The sequence below is a fragment of the Rosa chinensis genome, chromosome 2 (genome assembly GCF_002994745.2).
Source record: "Rosa chinensis cultivar Old Blush chromosome 2, RchiOBHm-V2, whole genome shotgun sequence".
Classification (NCBI taxonomy): Eukaryota; Viridiplantae; Streptophyta; class Magnoliopsida; order Rosales; family Rosaceae; genus Rosa; species Rosa chinensis.
This window is the reverse complement of record NC_037089.1, coordinates 178,257-198,035: the sequence shown is the minus strand read 5'-3', so window position 1 is coordinate 198,035 and position 19,779 is coordinate 178,257. Positions and strand designations below refer to the sequence as shown.

Sequence of the window (19,779 nt, the reverse complement as noted above, 5' to 3'; positions counted from 1 at the left end):
TCTCCACTTGACTGTATTGATGGCAGACTAGCTTAGTTATTTTTGTGTACATTTGCACCCGAACTTTCACATTTGGGAAGTGGCTGTTACATAAGATGATAAGATGTTTAACGAAAAAGCGATTTCTTTACCAAAGTTAACCTAAATGCGGACAATATCAATCTTAGAGAAGTTGCTTCTTGGTAAGGAGCGACTAACTGACAGTATCAAACCAAGAAGTCTTGCAGATTTACAGTTTGTCTATCGGCACTGCTGGGCAATAATTTGAGAGTAGTTTTGGACACCGAGCTCAGTTGCTTAGAGAGGGATGAGAAAAGCGGACTGATAAGCTCAACTACATTCTGTCGCTTTTACATTCCCTCAACACATAAGATATGAAGAAGAAAATCAAAATTAGTGTTCCTCCAATATGTTTAAGGTCTCGCTTTACTTGGATTTGTATCAATCTGTCTATGCATGTGTGAAGTCCTGATCGATACGCTTAATTGCTACAGATTTAACAGGATTTTAATAGTATAATTTGTTCTGCCTCAGGAAGATGCATAAAAGCTCGGCGAAGGCCCAAAATCCCAACAGTCGCCACAACGCTTCAAGCTGCATTTCCAAGTATGCCCTCTATTTTTACTCCCTCCCCCATCGCGAGAATAAAAGGAAAGCAGACTTCACTAGGTTATCGTTTCAAGCAATCTTTCTCCCAATACCATATATAATGCACAAAGGTGTTAGGGTACAAAAGGTCATTTGCAGTCGGCATTTTGATGTTGAACAAGCTGTCGCTGCAGTAGTCTCTTTTGTATAACTATGAATGACTTTCAAGTCTTATGAAACAAAGAGCACAATTGAAAAGAATAAAGAAACAACAAAAGGCATAAGAAGCTTAGAATCAAAGTTATACATACTTAGCAGAAAACATTGATATCAGGCATCCTTCATGTGTTGAGTGACATCTTCATTAGAAAAATGATATTCTCAAAAACTAAATGCTTGCCTCTTTATTGTGTCTAGACTCTAACATCTGGCCATGAAGGAAGATTTCCTCACTAGTCATGAGGCTGAAGAAAACAAAATATTCCCTTCTTGTTCTCTCTATTTAATCTTAACTCAGTTGGGAGGAAGGGAAGCAATATATGCCTTGAAAGATCAAAATATGCATTAATTTGCAAGCTGCTCTTCTACATTGTCATGGTGATCTTGCAGGTTTGTCTTCCCCCCCCCTTGTTAGTAGTAGTACTCAAACAAAGCGTCCCATTATCATTCGATCAGACTATTGTAATCATGAAAAACGTTCACTGAAGCTTCATTCTACTGTTCCTCCAAGCTTGTTGGTATCCAATTCACAGCAAACTCAAAATCCCGCTGTCTTGTTTCCCCCGGCTAATCAGGTTTAACTTCCTACTTATATCCTGCAAATACTACAACAAACTGAGGTTTAGTTTTCACACTTTCACGCCTCCTTTCACTAATCCTGGTCAATTGTCATAATACTTCATATCTAGAATGCAATCATTTCATTTTTAACATGGTTTTTGATAAGGCATCTCCAAATAACATTACATTTGTACAATTTCAATTTATTCATACCAGAGTGTGGCAGCTATTGTGTTTGGGGATGGGCCAGAAACACAACTCTATCCATTGACAAAGAGAAGATCAGAAGGAGCCATACCTATCGCAGCAAGTTATAGACTGATTGATGCAGTTTTGAGCAACTGCATTAGCAGCAATATACACAGGATATATGCTCTGACACAATTTAACTCGACTTCTCTTAATTCCCACATTTCCAGGGCTTATTCTGGACTAGGTTTTGGAAATGAGGGGTTTGTTGAAGTAATTGCAGCATATCAAAGCTCTGATAATAATGGATGGTTTCAGGTCTGAAAGTTGAGTTTTATTTATTACCTATATTAGATACTTTTAAGTTTTACCTCTTTTGTCCTAAAACTACTGAGACCTTGGTCTTAGGGAACTGCTGATGCTGTTAGAAGATGCCTATGGGTGCTGGAAGAGTATCCAATGTCTGAGTTTTTGGTCCTTCCTGGTTACCATCTCTACAAAATGGACTACCAGGAACTCATCAAGGCCCATCGAAACAATAAGGCAGACATCACAGTTGCAGCATCAGTTGCTAGGAGAATTCATGATCCGGGTTTTGGCTTTTTAGATGTGAATTCTGAAAATCAAGTTCTAGAGTTCAGATTGAAGTTGGAGGGAGGGCCAATTGATAATCACTCAGTGAGTAGTATTCAGCACACTTCTTTCCAGAAATAGTTCTTTTATTGTATTCTGCAAGAGGAACCCTTATAATCGGAAATTTCAGGCCAAAGGCTCAAGGAAATCCAATGATACTGCTCTAAGTAGCATCACAAGTATGGGAATCTATCTCATCAACAGAGATGCATTGAAAAGGCTCCTAGAAGAACATTTTCCCGAGGCAAATGACTTTAGAACTGAAGTGATTCCCGGTGCCATATCCATTGGAATGAAGGTCTTGCCTTTTATAAACATATATAGTGTATCTCCTGTGATATATGCAAGTAAAATAATTCTCTGTAGCCTTTGCTGCTTCAGTGTACAGTTACTTGTACTAAAGATTCTTTCTTTCTTTCTCAGATTCAAGATTATGCATTTCATGGATACTGGGAGGACATGAGGAATATTGAAGCATTCTACCAAGCAAATATGCAAAGTACGAAGAGTACAGACATGGGATATAAGTCGGTAACTTTTATAGGGGAAAAGGCTGAATGTCCTAGTGTTTTGTTCATGTTAGATTTGGACCCTTTTTCGACTAACATAAACTTTACTTTTTAATTTCATAGCAGCTTTTGTGATAATGAAAGTCCAGTCCACACTTCGCGTCGTTGTCTGCCTCCAACTCTTATAACTGATTCTGTAATAACAAATAGTGTAGTTGGAGATGGTTGCATTCTTAATGTAAGCACAAGCATTGATATAACTAATACATAAAGTATGATGGATTTTCTTCTTAACTATGATCAATATAGTCCGCGATTAGACTGACTGGGTCTTGCATGTTTCCGGAACATACTTTTGGACTTGCACAAGTGTAGGGTTGCAGGATCAAAGGTACAGTAATTGGTATGAGGACAAGAATCGGAAATGGGTCAATAATCGAGGATTCAGTGATCATGGGTTCAACTTTATATCAAGTAAGAGGCTTCTCATCTCTGCACATATTGTTTTTCTTCTGTGACAAGTTAGGGGGTGTCTGGAAAAATCACTGATTTTTCTTAATTAATGTTCTGCAGTAATCCCATTTTTCTTTTTTACGATTGAAATCAAAATCATTACCAACTTTTTTTTTGGAGTTCATTTCTGTGGCAGTCCCATTAATACATGCATACTTTAAGATCAAATTCCTCCAGTCATGTTGTTGCTTCTGTTATATCTACAAAGGACATCTATTCACAGCCAAACGCAGAAGATAGTGAAAACAGGAAAGGCACAGACATTCCCATCGGAATTGGGGAAGATACTCAAATAAGGAAGGCTATTGTAGACAAGAATGCAAGGATTGGCAAGAATGTAGTGGTATGAATCTTATAAGCTAATAACACTTTGCATCCTTTGAGTACCAAGTATAGGTGTTCTCTCTCTCTTTTTTTTTTTTTTTTTTTTTTACTAAGAAATGCAAGTAATAGAAAAAGTATAAGGTGTTCTCACAGTACCTTCATTGGTCAGATAAGTTATTTGCAAACTGAAAAAAAAAAAAAATATATATATATATATATATATATATTAAACAACCATTTACCAAAGAATTAGAAATTGAAAATGTTCATTTTATGTTTTATATATATACATATATATATATATATATATGTATAGAACAAACTACAGACTCTATATCATTCTGTTAATTATATGTTACAACCTCTCCTTCATCCATACACCTATATATGTGATTCCAGAAGGCAGCCAATATAGCAAATATTAATTTGCATATCACCTCTTCATAACTTAGCAGGCTAGCTTGAGGCTTTTGATGACTATGGATTTGTCTTTTGTGCAGATCATTAACAAAGACAATGCCCATGAAGGGGACAGAGAAACCGATGGCTATGTCATTCGTCAGGGAATAGTAGTTGTTCTTCGAAGTGCTGTAATCCCAGATGGCACCATTCTCTGAGAATTATAAAACAGCTTCCCATTGTTTTACCAATAGTACGTGAGTAGTGACTTAGTGAGATGAAATAAAACTTTGTCTTTGCTTCATTCATTATTTCATATGTACATTGACATTATTCAAACGTTGTTTTATATTTTTGTCCATTTTAATTTATAAATGATAATTGGAGTGTAATTTTCACACTCTTTTCTTTCTTTTCGTTGCTTGCATTCCTCTTCTCCATTTTACTGCATGCATTCCACAATATTTTATTACTTGCAATTTCTATTTCCAACCCCTTCAACTTTTAGCTTCTAAATCTTTCCATATAATATAAGTACGTGTAATGGACAATTGATTTTTCTGTAAGTTCATATACACGGTGTTCTAGCTCTATGCTCCCCGGGCCCGGTGTATGTTCGTTTTCGAATAATAATATGGGTTTCATAAAGAAGAGAAATATGGAGTTCAAGTAGTGACTGAAAATCACTTGACTAGTCAAACAAAGACAACTTCAAAAGTGGGCTAGCTATTGTGGGCCGGATAGTCCGGAATGTTTAAAGAGAGAAGCTGCGTGGGTGCAAAGCTGTTATCCTAACGAAAACCGAAAGAGATGAAGATGAAGTAGCAGAAGCAGCTCATCCCAAAGTTGAAAGTTCCCAGCAAATCAACTCGAAACATTACAGTGGTGAGTTTCCTACTTGTCTCATGTGCTTTTATGGAAATGCTAAGAGTCATTTGAAATGGTACATGCTGCTGAGTCAGTTTCTCCGGTTATCCGTAGGTGTTGCCCTTGGGTATCTTCTGTTTGCTGCTATAAAATTGGTGATTTGATTTGATTTTCTCTTGCCTTTAATTCACTAAATCAAGTGTTGCCTAGAATTTACATGTAGAATACTTTCTCAGTTCTCAAATCTCAATGTTGTTAGGTAAACATGCAAGGATTACTTAATGCCTTCTCTTATCAAATTCGTTTGAAACCCGAAATTGCTCACAAGCTTACCGTGACAAAAACTGGGCTCCTCTCCCAAAAACTCGACCTGGTTTTTCCAAGAAGAAATTGCTTCAATGCCATTAGCTCAACAAGTGTTGACGCTGATGGAGACGAAGAAGAAAGATGTAATTTGGATTGGGAATTGGAGTTTCTTGGAGAGCTTGACAAGAAGACGAAAAACCAACCTACATCTAGGCTGCTTCAAGAAACTGAGGGCATGGATTGGTGTGTGAGGGCAAGAAAGACTGCTCTAAAGTCGATTGAAGCCAAGGGCTGGTCTCATAGAATGGAAGATATGATTACCAAAAAGAAGAAAAAGAAAAAGAACAAGAAGAAACTGGTGACGAAAAACAAAATGAATAAGAAAAGCAAGCAAGTCGAACAAGACCTTGATTCAGAGGAAGACTTTGATATGCAAGATATAGATGCATTAGGTGGTTCTACCGATTTAAGAACAACTGTGAGTATGCTGGGAGGTGGGATGTTTGAAGAGAAAAGGGAGAAGACCATGCAAGATTTTGTTCAGAGGCTTTCCCAATTCTCAGGGCCATCTGATCGTAAGAAAGAAATCAACTTGAACAAAGCAATTGTTGAAGCACAAACTGCAGAAGAAGTATTGGAGGTTACTGCTGAGACAATAATGGCTGTGGGGAAAGGCTTGAGTCCCTCTCCCCTCTCTCCTTTGAACATTGCCACTGCTCTTCATCGAATTGCTAAGAACATGGAGAAAGTTTCGATGCTAGAGACACGTAGGTTGGCTTTTGCTCGTCAAAGAGAGATGTCTATGCTTGTAGGAATAGCAATGACAGCCTTACCAGAGTGTTCAGCTCAAGGTATTTCTAATATCTCGTGGGCATTGTCTAAGATAGGAGGTGAGCTGCTTTACTTGTCAGAAATGGATAGAGTTGCAGAGGTAGCCTTAACCAAGGTTGGGGAGTTTAATTCACAGAATGTGGCTAATATCGCGGGGGCTTTTGCTTCCATGAAGCACTCTGCTTCTGATCTTTTTCCTGAGTTATCAAAGAGGGCATCAGTTATAATTCACACTTTCCAAGAGCAAGAGCTTGCTCAGGTTTTGTGGGCTTTTGCTTCTTTACATGAGTCTGCTGAACCTTTGCTGGAATCTTTAGATAATGTTTTCAAAGATGCAAACCAATTTATATGCTGCCCAAACAAAGAACAATCGAATCTCAACCGAGAAAATGGTGTGGACAACATAGGAGATCTTGACATCAATGGCATTGCACGCACTCCTGTGCTCAGTTTCAGAAGGGATCAGCTTGGGAACATAGCGTGGTCTTATGCTGTTCTAGGACAAATGGACCGCAGTTTTTTTTCCCATGTGTGGAGGACTCTTTGCCAATTTGAAGAGCAAAAAATTTCAGAACAGTATAGGGAGGATGTCATGTTTGCTTCTCAAGTTCATCTAGTGAACCAGTGCTTGAAGCTTGAGTACCCACATCTTCATTTATCTTTAAAGAGAGATCTTGAGGAGAAAATAGCACGTGCCGGTAAAACTAAGAGATTTAACCAGAAAATGACTTCATCTTTTCAAAAGGAGGTCGCTCATCTTCTTGTTAGCACTGGCCTTGATTGGATCAAAGAGTATGATGTGGACGGGTACACTGTGGATGCTGTTGTAATTGATAAGAAGATTGCTATGGAGATTGATGGCCCAACTCATTTCTCAAGAAATACTGGTGAGTATCATGAACGTAATAGTACGGCATGTCTGTTTGCTTGGGTTCATTTGAGTCAAATAATTGCTCTTCTAACCAAATTGATCACCTTCTGTTTTGTGCAGGGGTTCCCTTGGGACACACTATACTCAAACGCCGCTACATAACTGTAGCTGGTTGGAAAGTTGTGTCTTTGTCTCATCAAGAGGTGAGTTCTCACATCCATGGACTATTTAGAAATTTATCTTGTTGAGTTTCTTTGTGCTGAGCATAGGTGCACAGTGCACAGGTACATGTTAAAACCACATAGCTTGACTTTTATTTCAGATTGACTCGATCATTGCATCAATTGTTTAAGTTTTAGAAATTAAAACCACTAAATTTTGAAGTTCCTGATTCATCATTAGCAAATTTCTAGGTATGGTTTTTTAACATAATGGCTTGTCTGTTTTTTGAAGTGGGAAGAACTTGAAGGTGGGTTTGAGCAGCTAGACTACCTAAGAGAAATTTTGAAGGAGCACCTTTAGACGTAGTATGCAATACGAAGGTCAGAGAGAGGGGGGGCAATGTGATATTGTGACGAAACAAAGGCAGATAAGTACATTTTATTAGGCGCCCTTTGTTATGGTGATGGCAAATATCGTTGTAACTTGTAAGTCCAACTATTGTAATGTTATGACCTTTAAATTTTGGAAAATGAGATATAGCTTAGTGAAATTAAGGATATTGCCTCCCTGACTGGTCCCTTGACGTTCGTCGTGGTGATGAATCGGTTCTGGTGGTCGAGAAACTTGACTCGGACTTGGGTCACCTGTCCTCTAAACCATCACAATGTGCTTCACCTTCGATATATAGATATAGATATAATGGCAATTGTGACCTGAGTATTATCGATATTTGAGTATGGTGCAATTCAAACCTATCAACTTGTGCAATACTGTTTACAAGGTAATCTCGAAAATCATTGTGGGAAGAATTCGACCCTTTATGCAAAAGCTAATATGCCCTAATGAGGTCAGTTATGTCCCTGGTAGACAGATTTCAGACAATATAATGATTGCTCAAGAAGTTCTCTTTAAATTCAAAAAATCTGCTGGTAAGAAAGGCTTTTTTGCTTGGAAAGTGGATTTATCTAAAGCATATGACCGTCTTAGCTGGCAATTCATTGAGTTTGTTTTATATGAATCCCTTCTTCCTCAATCTCTCGTGAAACTTATTATGAGTTGTATTACCTCCATAAGTTTTCTGATTTGTCTTAATGGTGAACTTACTCAATCTTTTAAAGCTCAATGCAGAATAAGACAAGGTGATCCCCTGTCGCCCTATATCTTTGTTCTTTGCATGGAGAAATTATCCCATTTAATTCAATCTACTGTTGATATTGGAGCTTGGAAAGCTGTAAGAGCTTCTCAATCAGGTCCTAAGGTCTCTCATCTTTTCTTTGCTGATGACCTTATGTTATTCTCTCAAGCAACCCTTGATCAAGCCTGTATTATTAAGCAATGTCTTGATATTTTTGCTCTCTCTCTAGCCAAGCTGTCAGTTATGAGAAGTCTCTCATATTCTGCTCTGCTAACACTAGCAATGAGATTGCTTCTGATATCAGTTCCACTTGTGGCTCTCCTCTTACCACCGATCTGGGTAAATACTTGGGTATGCCTCTCATTCATTCTCGTGTTACTAAGTTCACTTATGCTAGCATCTTAGATAAAGTTCAAAATCGATTGGCTGGTTGGAAATGCAAAGTTTTAAGTCTAGCTGGTAGATTAACTTTAATTCATTCAGTTACTGCTGCTATTCCTAATTATGCTATGCAGACTACTAGATTGCCCATGTATATTTGTGAGGACTTGGACAAAATGAATAGGAATTTCTTGTGGGGAGATACTGAAAAAAAAAATTCATTTGGTGAACTGGGATACAGTTTGTTTGCCTAAGAACCTTGGTGGTTTAGGAATCAAGAAATCTTCTTATATGAATCAATTTATGCTTGCTAAGGCTGGTTGGAGGTTATTTCAAAATGATACTGGTTTGTGGGCTTCAATTTATAGAGAAATATTTGAAACGTGGCTATTTGTTCGACCAAAACTATCAACAATATAAAGACTGCTCTAGTACTTGGAGAAGTGTTCTTCATAGTGTCAATCTTCTGAAAAAAGGTCTAATATGGAGGGTTGGTGATGGTAGGAAGATTAAGTTTTCGACTGATGTATGGTTCCCTCCTTTTCCACTTATCAATTATGTCCTACCTGATTCTATTATTAATATTAAGGTTACTGTCTGTAGTTTTTGGAATGATAATGGTTGGGACTTGAATTTACTTTCTACTTGTCTCCCTACTGATATTACTGATCAACTTTTGCTCATTCCTCCTGGTTTTGATGGTTGTGGAGATGATATTCAAATCTGGGGATGCACTTCCAATGGTTCTTTTTCTGTCAAGTCAACTTACAACATCTTTTTTGAGGACTATGATCAAACGAACTCTCCTTGGAAATTTATTTGGAAAATGCAAGTTCCCCCAAAGCTCAAGACCTTCCTATGGGTTCTCTGTCATGGTAAACTTCTCACCAATGCTCACAGAGTTAAAAGGAATCTCACCGATGATGATACTTGCCCTATATGCCGCTGCAATAGTGAGTCCCTTTCTCATCTTTTCAAAGATTGTCCTGCTGCTCTTAATGTGTGGAATTCTTTCACCTTGCCTCAACCTATTAAATTTACTTTTTCCATGAGTTGGGAAGGTTGGTTACAGGCTAACCTTCTCTGGAAATCTATGGTGCTCTACCTTTGCTTTCACACGCTGGTTCATCTGGAAATGGAGAAACAAACATATTTTTGAAGCTCACTTTCAAAAACCAAACTATCCAGGTATGGTCATTAGTGCTGCTATCTCTGAATGGAATAATGCTCGGTTGAAATCTGACTTGAACAAAACTTATTGTCTTAACCTTCTAAATTGGATGAAACCTCCTCCTGGAACCTATAAACTAAACATTGATGGTAGTAGAAATGGACATTCTGGAATGATTGGTGCTAGAAGGGTTATCAGATGTTCTAATGGATTATGGATCAAGGGTTTCCAGATAAACTTGGGCATAGGTGAAGTTTTAGATGCTGAATCTTGGGGCCTATATTATGGTCTTCAACAAGCTCTTAAATGTCACATTACTCATATTGAAGTAGAAATGGATTCTGCAATTCTAGCGAAGTTGATCTCTCATACTGATGTTGCTCTTCATCCCATGGGCTCACTTATTTGTTGCTGCAAAAATTTGATCAGAAGCTTCCATTGCTTCTCCCTAAGGCACATTTACAGAGAAAGTAATATGGTAGCAGATTACCTTGCTACGGAGAGCATCAATCATGCTTATGAGATAATTAAGTTTGATGGCAGCGGCGGAACCAAGTAGGAGGCTATATGGGCTCAAGCCTAGACAATATTTTGGGCCAAAAACCCCTAAGTGTGTGTGTGTGTATCTACCTTTAGCCCATACCAGCCCAAATAAAAAAAACAACTTATCTGCAACCTCCGTCACCTCCTCGAACTCTCAGCCTCGCCTAGTCACCTCTTAGATGCACAGCGGCGGAGCAGCCAGCAGGTCGATGAGATGCAGCCAGTTCTTCTCTTCGAGATATTGAGTTGAGTTCTTCTTTTTTCAATGCAGACTTGCAGTCATCTTCTCCGGCTTTCCCCATCCAAGCTTGCTTTGTTTTCTGAGTTGCTCCAAAACGGAAGGTCTTTCTCTTCTTTTTAGCTAAGTCTCTTGATTGGTTTAATGGGTTTGTTGATGAAATAGTGTTTCTGATCAATTCTCTCTTGATTGGTTTAATGGGTTAAATGGGTTTGTTGTTGATTTCTTTTCTTTGCTGATCAATTCTTTTCTTTGGTTTAAGGCACGGTTATCTTTTCTTCAATTCTACATTGTGATTCTCCGTCCTTGTTCTTATTCAAAGGCATGCGTTCTTTTCTCTACTCTAATAATCAATAAAATGGTCAATCTCTCTGGAAATCTGAGAATAAGGTAAATGTTTGAATGATGCAAGCATGTTCGTTTTGAGAAATTTGGTATCAAGACGGTCAGTTGGGGTCTTATTCCAAGTTTACCATACAACTTTGAGTTCAGTAATGCACTATATCTTGACAATCCTCAATTCGACCGAGATTCCTGGTTTAAAGCTCATAGCAAGGTTAGTGATTTTTCTTGAAAGGAGTATATATGTACAATCTTTGGAATTGGTAAGTAGGAACCATAATCAAGATGAATTAGGAGGGGAAACATAAATTTTCCCAGATTTTGAAGGCCAATACAATTAATTACTAATTGTCTGCAAGTGAAGCAAGAATAGAACAATCGGGGGTAAAAACCTATTGAAAGATTCTCAATTTGGACCCAACAGTCAAACATGCTTCCACCTGAAGAAAAAAATTAGTGTACTTCTAATTAGCCTAGACAAGTCTCGGATCCTTGTTCCGCCACTGTGATGGTCCTCCCATTCATGCCTCTTCTGCTTATCTTGATGATCTTGATGGAGTATCTCGGCAAAGAAGAATCTCTGTTAGGTCTAATGATAGGTCAAGCTGGCTAGTTCTTTTTTAGTCTGTTTCTTTGTTTCTGGGTCTTTTTGACCCCTTACTTACCCAAAAAAAAAAAAAAAGTATATCCAAGCCACATTCTTTTTTGAAAAAGGAAAGGAAAAGGAGAAAATAAATCGTGATACGTGTACGTGGGGCCAGTTCACCTGTTTCTGTAGATAGCATGCGCGGATGTAATCGCAATACTTATTATTATTAGGCTCCATTTGGAAGATTAATCAACAATTATTATTGGTGAAATTCATTCATGAGAGAAGACGAGAACCCTGAATATAAAGTAGTCCATAGTTGAGATCTAAGCTAGCTGCTACTGCTAAGGTGCTAGGTAGGAAAATACTCAAATTTCATATATAATTTTGTTTGATCCTGTGCGCCTGCTGCTTATCGATCCCCGGTAAGAATTGATCTCCATCCATCATTCCAAAAGTCAACATTTGATTTGTTTTGTTTTGATCTCCGGCATGTTCGTTCGTTCTATCGATAGCTTGCTTGTTTACTGTTACTGATTGATCAAGATGGATTGTGATAACTAGTTCTAGATCGAATACATACATCCTTCAATTACCCAAAGTCTCCAAAACTAGTTCTAACTCTTCTGGTTCTGCCGCTAAAATTATGATATCAGAGTTTGTTGGAACGCTCTGGAACTGGAAATATGTAGCTTTCATCTTCTCTCAAGTCTCACCTCTATATATATATATATATGTGTGTGTGTGTGTACACGTACAGCTAGATCGTAACAAAATTTCCTCAAATCTCTTTATTCTTCCCTTGTACTTGTACTAGATCTGCATTTGTAGATGATCGTTTCGATGATTGATTTTCTGATCTGTATTCACTCATTGATTGATAATCATTTGCTGAGCTTAGTTGCTAATCTGTACGTATCAACTCTTTTAAAGGTGTTGATCGAGCAAGCAAGGACCCATAAACTAGTTCCATGGCATCCTATGATGACTCAGAAAGATCAGATCGCGGCATTAAGGAGGAGGAGAAAAAAGAGCGGAAACACAATGGGGAGGAGGAGGAGGGTGACAGCTTCATAGATAAGGTGAAGGATTTCATTCATGACATTGGCGAGAAGATCGAGGGAGCTATCGGATTTGGTAAGCCGACTGCAGATGTGGCTGCAATTCACATCCCTTGCATAAATCTGGAGAAGGCAGAGATTGTGGTTGATGTGCTTATTAAGAACCCAAATCCGGTGCCCATCCCGCTCATTGACATAAACTACTTGATTGAAAGTGATGGTAGGAAACTGGTGTCCGGATTGATCCCGGACGCTGGAACAATCCAGGCCCATGGAGAAGAGACTGTCAAAGTTCCACTTCACTTGATTTACGATGACATCAAGAGCACCTACAATGATATCGAGCCTGGAAGCATCATTCCCTACAGGATCAAGGTTGATCTCATTGTGGATGTCCCTGTTCTTGGCAGGCTCACTCTCCCACTTGAGAAAACTGGAGAGATCCCCATCCCCTACAAACCTGATGTTGATGTTGACAAAATCAAGTTTCAGAAATTCTCCTTTGAAGAAACTGTTGCAGTACTCCATTTGAAGCTCGAGAACATGAATGACTTTGACTTGGGCCTCAATGCTTTAGACTACGAGATTTGGCTCTGTGAGGTCAGCATTGGAGGCGCTGAGCTCTCCAAATCTGCCAACCTTGAAAAGAAAGGTATCACTTTTGTTGACGTTCCTATTACCTTCAGGCCAAAGGATTTTGGCTCTGCGCTCTGGGATATGATCCGGGGTAGGGGTACTGGTTATACCTTCAAAGGCCATATCGATGTTGATACTCCCTTTGGGGCCATGAAGTTACCCATTGTCAAGGAGGGTGGTACTACACGCCTCAAGAAGAGCAAGGAAGATGGTGGCGACGATGATGACGATGATGAGGTATGTAATCTTTACACTGGATTTTGATTCTCCTGCTGCGTAGTAGTACGTATATTACATTCTCTCTACAGAGTTATGAAGACAAATAATAGCTCTTCTAGATCTGTTACTTGAACCAAACCATGAAACAAGTATCTACAAACATGTAAGATCATAGAACCACTGATAAAGGGGCCATGATTTTGGGCACACCAATGTGGGTTGTGCAATGCACTTGCCTTGGATACATAAGACTGGTATCTCTCAAGGACTAGACAATGGTACCTATATGTATTATGGTTTTGTATCATTGTTTATGACAATGTACCCCTCCAACGTACATTTGCTATCCCTTCCGCAACTTCTAGCAGCATCATAACCCTGCTTACAGATTATTAATATTGAATCTGGCAAATACCTGCCGAAGATGTCATCCATTTCAAACAAAACTGTGTCACGTTGCATCTTCACATGCATTCGAAATTATATACTCTAGTATCCTAATTATTTGCTTGATTTGTCTTTCAAACATTGTCTTGTTCCTGTAATGAATTTCATCAACTTCTATTTGCAGGACTAGAGAGGGGCCTTGGCTTTGGCCTTGGCTTTTTCTTGAGCAATCAAACCAGTGGCTGTTGTCTGTTATCTGTTATCTGTTATCTGTTATCTGTTATCTGTACGAGTATTTTAGAAAATAATACTTATATAGGCGCTTGAACTGACGTTTGAACTTCTGGTGGAAGTGTATTCAACCGTTTGCGAGAAAAGTTGGATTAAATTTATTATATAATTAAGAAAGTTATATGTTGTGTTGTAGTAATAGATTATCCATGGTCGAGGCTTTGCTCATTTTATTCTCTAGTTCTCAAAGTTTCGGCATCATACTTCGACAGCTTTCCTATAATTTTTGTACTATAGAGAAGCAAAAGTCAAAGTTTTAAGCAATTTTTCTTCTCCAACTCCAACAGATTCTCTATCTTACAACAATCTCTAATGGAGAAATCTCCATTAGAGATTGCTATAAATTTAGAGAATTTTGTTCTTTTTCCTCATTATTTCTAAAATAGGGTAGTTATAGGAAATTTGTTTGAGCAAAAGAGACTTATTTTTCCCTAAAATAGAGAAAAATCAAATATGAAAAAAGTTGTTGGAGTAGCTCAAGGGAGTGATGCTTATTATGAATCCTAACTGAAGACAGAATTTTCGAAGCTTTATATCATCGAGGCAACGATTGTCGTCAATGTTCTGCAGATCTTTATGGCTTTCTCCCTACTTTCTCTCTGTACACAGAGGAGAATGCAGAAATTCAAGAATCAAAAGAGTAAAGAGAGTTGATTATCTGGAAATGATAAAAAAATAAAAAAAATTGGAACTTAATTCAAGAGGTGTATTTCTTAAAAACTTGAAATGAGCTCAATTCAAACAGCTTATTTTTTACCAACTTGATATGGAGAAGCAATTATTCGCGAGAAATAAAATTGTGAGAACTGAGAATCTGGAAATGATAAAAAAAAAATTTAAAAAATTGGAACTTAATTCAAGAGGTGTATTTCTTACAAACTTGAAATTAGCTCAATTCAAACAGCTTATTTTTTACCAACTTGATATAGAGAAGCAATTATTCGCGAGAAATAAAATTGTGAGAACAGAGAAAACATCAAGAAAATGAGACGGATGAATTAGAATGAGATGTGTTTGAACCCAAAATAACATTTTTTCCCGATAAGAGGGACTCAAAGAAATCCGGGCCAATATCTGTGGCCCAAGCTATTGATTTTCGACATGTTCAAAATATATTGTTTAGAGGCTAAATAAGGCTTATTTGGAGGTCAAGCAATCATGAGGCAAATCTGGATATTCATTGATTAATGGTAATTTGTTTGCTTGATTGTCAAGATTCTGCGAGGACGCGAACAAGTTTGGGAAGGAATCAACCACCTTGAATATCAAGGGAAATATATATAATATAATTGCCCATGCAATGTCTTGTGGTGGAACAATTCAGGAGAAGCATAATTATTCTTGATGGCAATCAACAGAAAATATGTGTATATATACTGCATTATGTGGGCTACTCATATATATATACATGCAAGTAATCAATGATTGCACAGGCAAGGCATGTGGGACGTGAGCAGATGGTAATTGTCTTTAATTGTATTTCACAAGGAGATGTGCATGCCCAGAAGTTGTTCTCAGAGGCAAGTAACTTTTGCCTACATTCTAGCGGCGATAGAGACAGAGTTAATCTTTTATTACTTATGATAGTTATCAAAACTATTAAGAGTTTTGATTTGATTCAAGGCCAATAACTGTGGCCTCAAATATAGTATTTCATTCATATTTGGAAAGTGAATCTGCGAGCAGCCTATATATAGAGGTTAAAGACGACAAAGAAACCTCTCTCAAATCAATCAATCCCAGCGATTACAAAGCCTCCCCGGAGCAAACCTTCAACCTCGTTGAAACCCGGTGACCGCGAGCCAGTCCTAGTCTCTCCAAGAGCCTACTGTTAGCATCACCAGATCAACCCGGCGATCGTACTTCCAGTCCTAGTCTCTCCGCGAGCCTACTGCCAGTACCACTGCCACTGATACAACCAGCGAAGCAAGGGTAACGCCCTCGCAACCCAGCGAAGCTAAAGTCACGCTTTAGCAAAACTCGTGCTTTCTCCAAACTTCCCAGTGATTACTCTGCTCAGCCTACAACATTGAGTATTGATTCGGTGACGCGAAGAGATCACATCCAAAGTCCTTATCCGTAAGGCAAGAATTCCTTTCTCGGAAGGCTAGAGAAGAATCCTGTGACGAGGTTAGTGCTCTCCTCGTCCACAGCGCTTGAAGAAGAAGTCAGGTCAAGGGACTCTCCCGACGATTGCACCCCACGGTGCTGGCACGCTTGCACACACGCTCAAAAGAGACAGTTTGCACGCCAACTGGTTTTGGAGCCAAACAAGATGAATGAATTAGAAAGAGATGAGCGAATTATGGACATCCATTCATTTATGATAGTTGTCTAATTGCAAAATTGTTAACCTGTGGAGCACGATTTGCTACTTTTTTTTTTTTTTTTATCAATAAGAAACTTCATTAATAATGAACTGGTTACAATGAGTTTGGGCAACATCTCTTACACAGAAATGGCCACTAGATTTCAAACTGGAACTCTATAATGACTGACTGAAGGAGCAAGAAGGGCTCTGACTAAAAAATAAAATTTAAAATTTAAAAAAAAATAAAACTTGCACAATAACTATATGGCAAAGACAACATGTGCAGGAGCAGTGGATCCTTAATACTCAACTTTGTCAACACTAACTCGCCACCCAAAGTCCACATGACCTGCCTTTGATCGACCAAGCCAACACTCGTTGTGACTTCGAACCTGACTAAAGTGAATTGCTGGATCGTCGGACATGGGACTAAAGTAAACCCAACACCGTCACCACCCTAATGTCAACACCATCAATCCACTGATGCTCCAAATCGCCATCGTCTCCGACCCGAAACCAGTAAGGAACGACCCACTAGAAGGCCAAGGATGATTGTCTATGCCACGGCTAGACTTTTCGCCATCGCTGCTGACCCAACTCCAGAACAAAAACGACCCTTTAGAGGGCCAAAGAGAAGATTGTCTCTACCACAACTTACAGTACGCCCGACCCAACAAATAAAACCTAACACAACTAGAACACCTGCTAATACCACAAACCAAAACCCTAAACCATAATTCCTAACCCAAATTGGGAGGGACTAAAAGCTCGCATAATGCGCAATAAAGTTAAACAACATAAATAAGTAAAAACATAAAAGAAATTAAAACCTAAGGCCAGGGCCAACACTTGAGACCCAACCCCATCTTCAGCCCATAGCAGGCCCACTACAGCAAAGTCTGGGCCCAAAATCACACAGGCCTGAGGTCCATCCAAGCGAGCAGGAAACCATCGCCGTCGCACCACCTCTCCCACTGAACCACCGCCACCACGATCGAGGCCACGAATAAACACACCACCGCTCTCCGCACACTTCACCACCACCTCAGCACCACCACTCCCCCAAAGCCAGATCGGGAATGAACCAGCCATCACCCCCGATCTGGGGTTTCCGGTCCCAGACCAGACTAGATCGGAGGTCAGATCCCATTTGATAGGATTCCGCCCAGCGAAGCCTCCAAAGATCAAGGCAACCCCGTTCCGCCAACCACCAGCTGACCCTCCAAGCCAGATCAGTCCAGCCTCCCCCCCCCACGACGTCCCCATACGGCTCCTCCGTCCAGGTGCGCACCTTCCGATCCTCCTACCAAATCTCTGCCGGCCAAAAGCCCTGCATCTCATTGTTCGAAACCCAAAACCTGTTGACCAAGGACCATATGCCACTATTTGCCGATAAACGGCGACAAGGCTACCCATCGGGCAACAACGTCCGTAGAACGCGTTGCCAGACGAGTGAGAAAAGCTTTGAGAGGGGCTCCCTTGCGGCTAGGGGTTTCGAGTTGTACGATTTGCTACTTGATAATTGAATTAAATCGCATGATTGTCAAAAAATGGTGAAAGACGTTAAAAGTTCTCAAATTTCAAATCTTATGTTTAATATTTGCTATTTATTGTCAGTTTTGTTGCCTAAGGACTTTCTAATCAACTGTTTGGGAGACCCACTTTTCGATTAGATTACGGCAAATCAATCGTTAGATGTTTATGTATGCATAAGTAGATCACTTCTGAAAATTTTCTTCCAAATTACTAATCATTAAGGCACTGTACTAGATTAAATTAATGGACGAACCAAATCTGTCAAACATGAACCGTTCATGTTCATAATTGATAAATGGAAAATGCTTGGTGTCCCAAAAATTTTGACCAAATATCCATCCCAAATGATGTGGCATTGACCACGTCAGCACTAAAACATCCAACCTGTTTTTTTTTTTTGTTTAAACATATGTCGATATTAATTTGCTCATTTCTAACAAATAATAAAAAAAGAAACTTGTTTAGTTAATCAATCCTACAATTGCCCAAACTCATGTCTTGAAGAAAACCTAAAATCTTTAAAACTCATCCTCCAACAGCCACCATATCCATGCCACCACCACTAAATTCTTTGTCGTATGTTTTAATTTCTGGAATCATTCCAAAGGATGTAAATATGTTGGTTAGATATGATTCTTCTATTGATTGTAATTGCTCTAACAAAGCTATGATCTTTGGAGATGATGATTGACGAAGATTAGATATAAAAGTGTAGAAATAAAGGATAAATCTTAATTCCTCTCAACTCACAGTTGTTTATCATAATTCCTAGATATTCTGATTTGCAAAGCCATTGTATACCTTGTAGTTGTTGTATCTGACAATCATCTTCTTTATTTTGGATTTATTTTGATACACTGCAATTTATTTTTATTCCAATCTCAAGTGATGATGATTTTAACAACCCAGATATTCAGGACCTATCTCAAGAACAAAAGCATGTTTGGAGAATTTGATCATGGGATTATTGAAGGGCTTATGCACCAACAACCATCTAGACCAAGTTTCCTCAGTGATTACAAATAGACTTTTGCATACATCTGTGGCCAACATATGCATTAAGCCCTTAACCATATATTAATAGTAGATGTTGATGCCGCATGCGACGAGGGCGATGGCAGTATATGAAGATCCATGATGTTGTAGATCAATTTTGGGATTGCAGAATCACAATATTATTTTTGTCAATTTTTCTTAAAAATAATAATATAGCAATTAGTTGCAACTGTAAATCAAAACTAATTGATATAAAAAAATGTTAGAAATCATTAGGGGTGAGGTGGCAAATGCCACATCATTTGGGATTGTAATTTGGTATAGTTTTTTGGGATCTCTAGCACTACTCTTGATAAATCACAATTATGAATATCTTAACGAATTTCAATTTGGTTGAAAAATTACATAAATGATCTACACATAAATATCTAAATATCTAACGATTGATTTACAGAAATATGATTGAAAAGTGAATCTAAAACAAAAGTCATCAACTAATTTTCATTTTAGTGATCCTCATTAAAATGTCTCTCCCTGATTAACATCAATTTAATAATGTTAGCTAAATTATCCTTTCATATACTACTTATTTCACATTTTCACCTTACAAAACAGCTGATACTATTATTTAATGTCGCAAGTCGATTTACGTATCATTGGTATGTGGGCAAGTTGTGGCTTGTAGTGGTGGATTTGTTTGCTAAAAGCCTAATAGGCTGTGCTAAGGTGGAGAAGGGAAGTGGGTGGAGCATGGAAGTGGCTGCAAGGGATCCAATCCTTGAAGTTCAAATTGAGAAATAAAAGATTGAGAGTGGCAAAGGGGGTGTACCAACCTAGCTTTACGAGGAAATAAATAAAGGATGTGAATTGGGAAGAACGGAAGGGAATCACAAGTTGGCTTAGGCCTAGCTCTAGGCTTAGCTAAATAATGGAATTAGAAAGAACGAATAGCATATACATTGTATGCAAGA

At 38.6% G+C, this 19,779-nt stretch overlaps 3 protein-coding genes across 4 annotated transcripts; all 3 read left to right on the top strand.

Moving 5' to 3' along the window:
- The first annotated feature begins 145 nt into the window (after positions 1-145).
- On the top strand, positions 146-4,340 carry LOC112187834 (inactive glucose-1-phosphate adenylyltransferase small subunit 2, chloroplastic). The gene is made up of 11 exons (XM_040514769.1): positions 146-182; positions 535-606; positions 1,198-1,382; positions 1,585-1,875; positions 1,966-2,235; positions 2,321-2,488; positions 2,614-2,717; positions 2,826-2,937; positions 3,075-3,173; positions 3,421-3,555; positions 4,037-4,340. Exons 1-11 carry the CDS (start codon positions 146-148, stop codon positions 4,151-4,153), a joined length of 1,590 nt encoding a protein of 529 aa, XP_040370703.1. The 3' UTR covers positions 4,154-4,340.
- A 377-nt stretch (positions 4,341-4,717) lies between these two features.
- LOC112189698 (RAP domain-containing protein, chloroplastic) lies at positions 4,718-7,502 on the top strand. Its single transcript, XM_024329055.2, has 5 exons — positions 4,718-4,820; positions 4,917-4,957; positions 5,062-6,826; positions 6,931-7,013; positions 7,264-7,502. The coding sequence occupies exons 3-5, from the start codon at positions 5,068-5,070 to the stop codon at positions 7,330-7,332; spliced, it is 1,911 nt and encodes a 636-aa protein (XP_024184823.1). The 5' UTR covers positions 4,718-4,820; positions 4,917-4,957; positions 5,062-5,067; the 3' UTR covers positions 7,333-7,502.
- Positions 7,503-11,607: 4,105 nt separating this feature from the next.
- On the top strand, positions 11,608-14,118 carry LOC112188342. Of its 2 annotated transcripts, none has more exons than XM_024327437.2 (3): positions 11,608-11,727; positions 12,305-13,305; positions 13,859-14,118. In XM_024327437.2, exons 2-3 carry the CDS (start codon positions 12,343-12,345, stop codon positions 13,862-13,864), a joined length of 969 nt encoding a protein of 322 aa, XP_024183205.1. In that variant the 5' UTR covers positions 11,608-11,727; positions 12,305-12,342; the 3' UTR covers positions 13,865-14,118. The 2 variants fall into 2 exon arrangements, with proteins under 2 accessions (XP_024183205.1, XP_024183204.1); XM_024327436.2 differs by having other exon boundaries at positions 11,623-11,796.
- Positions 14,119-19,779: the final 5,661 nt, after the last annotated feature.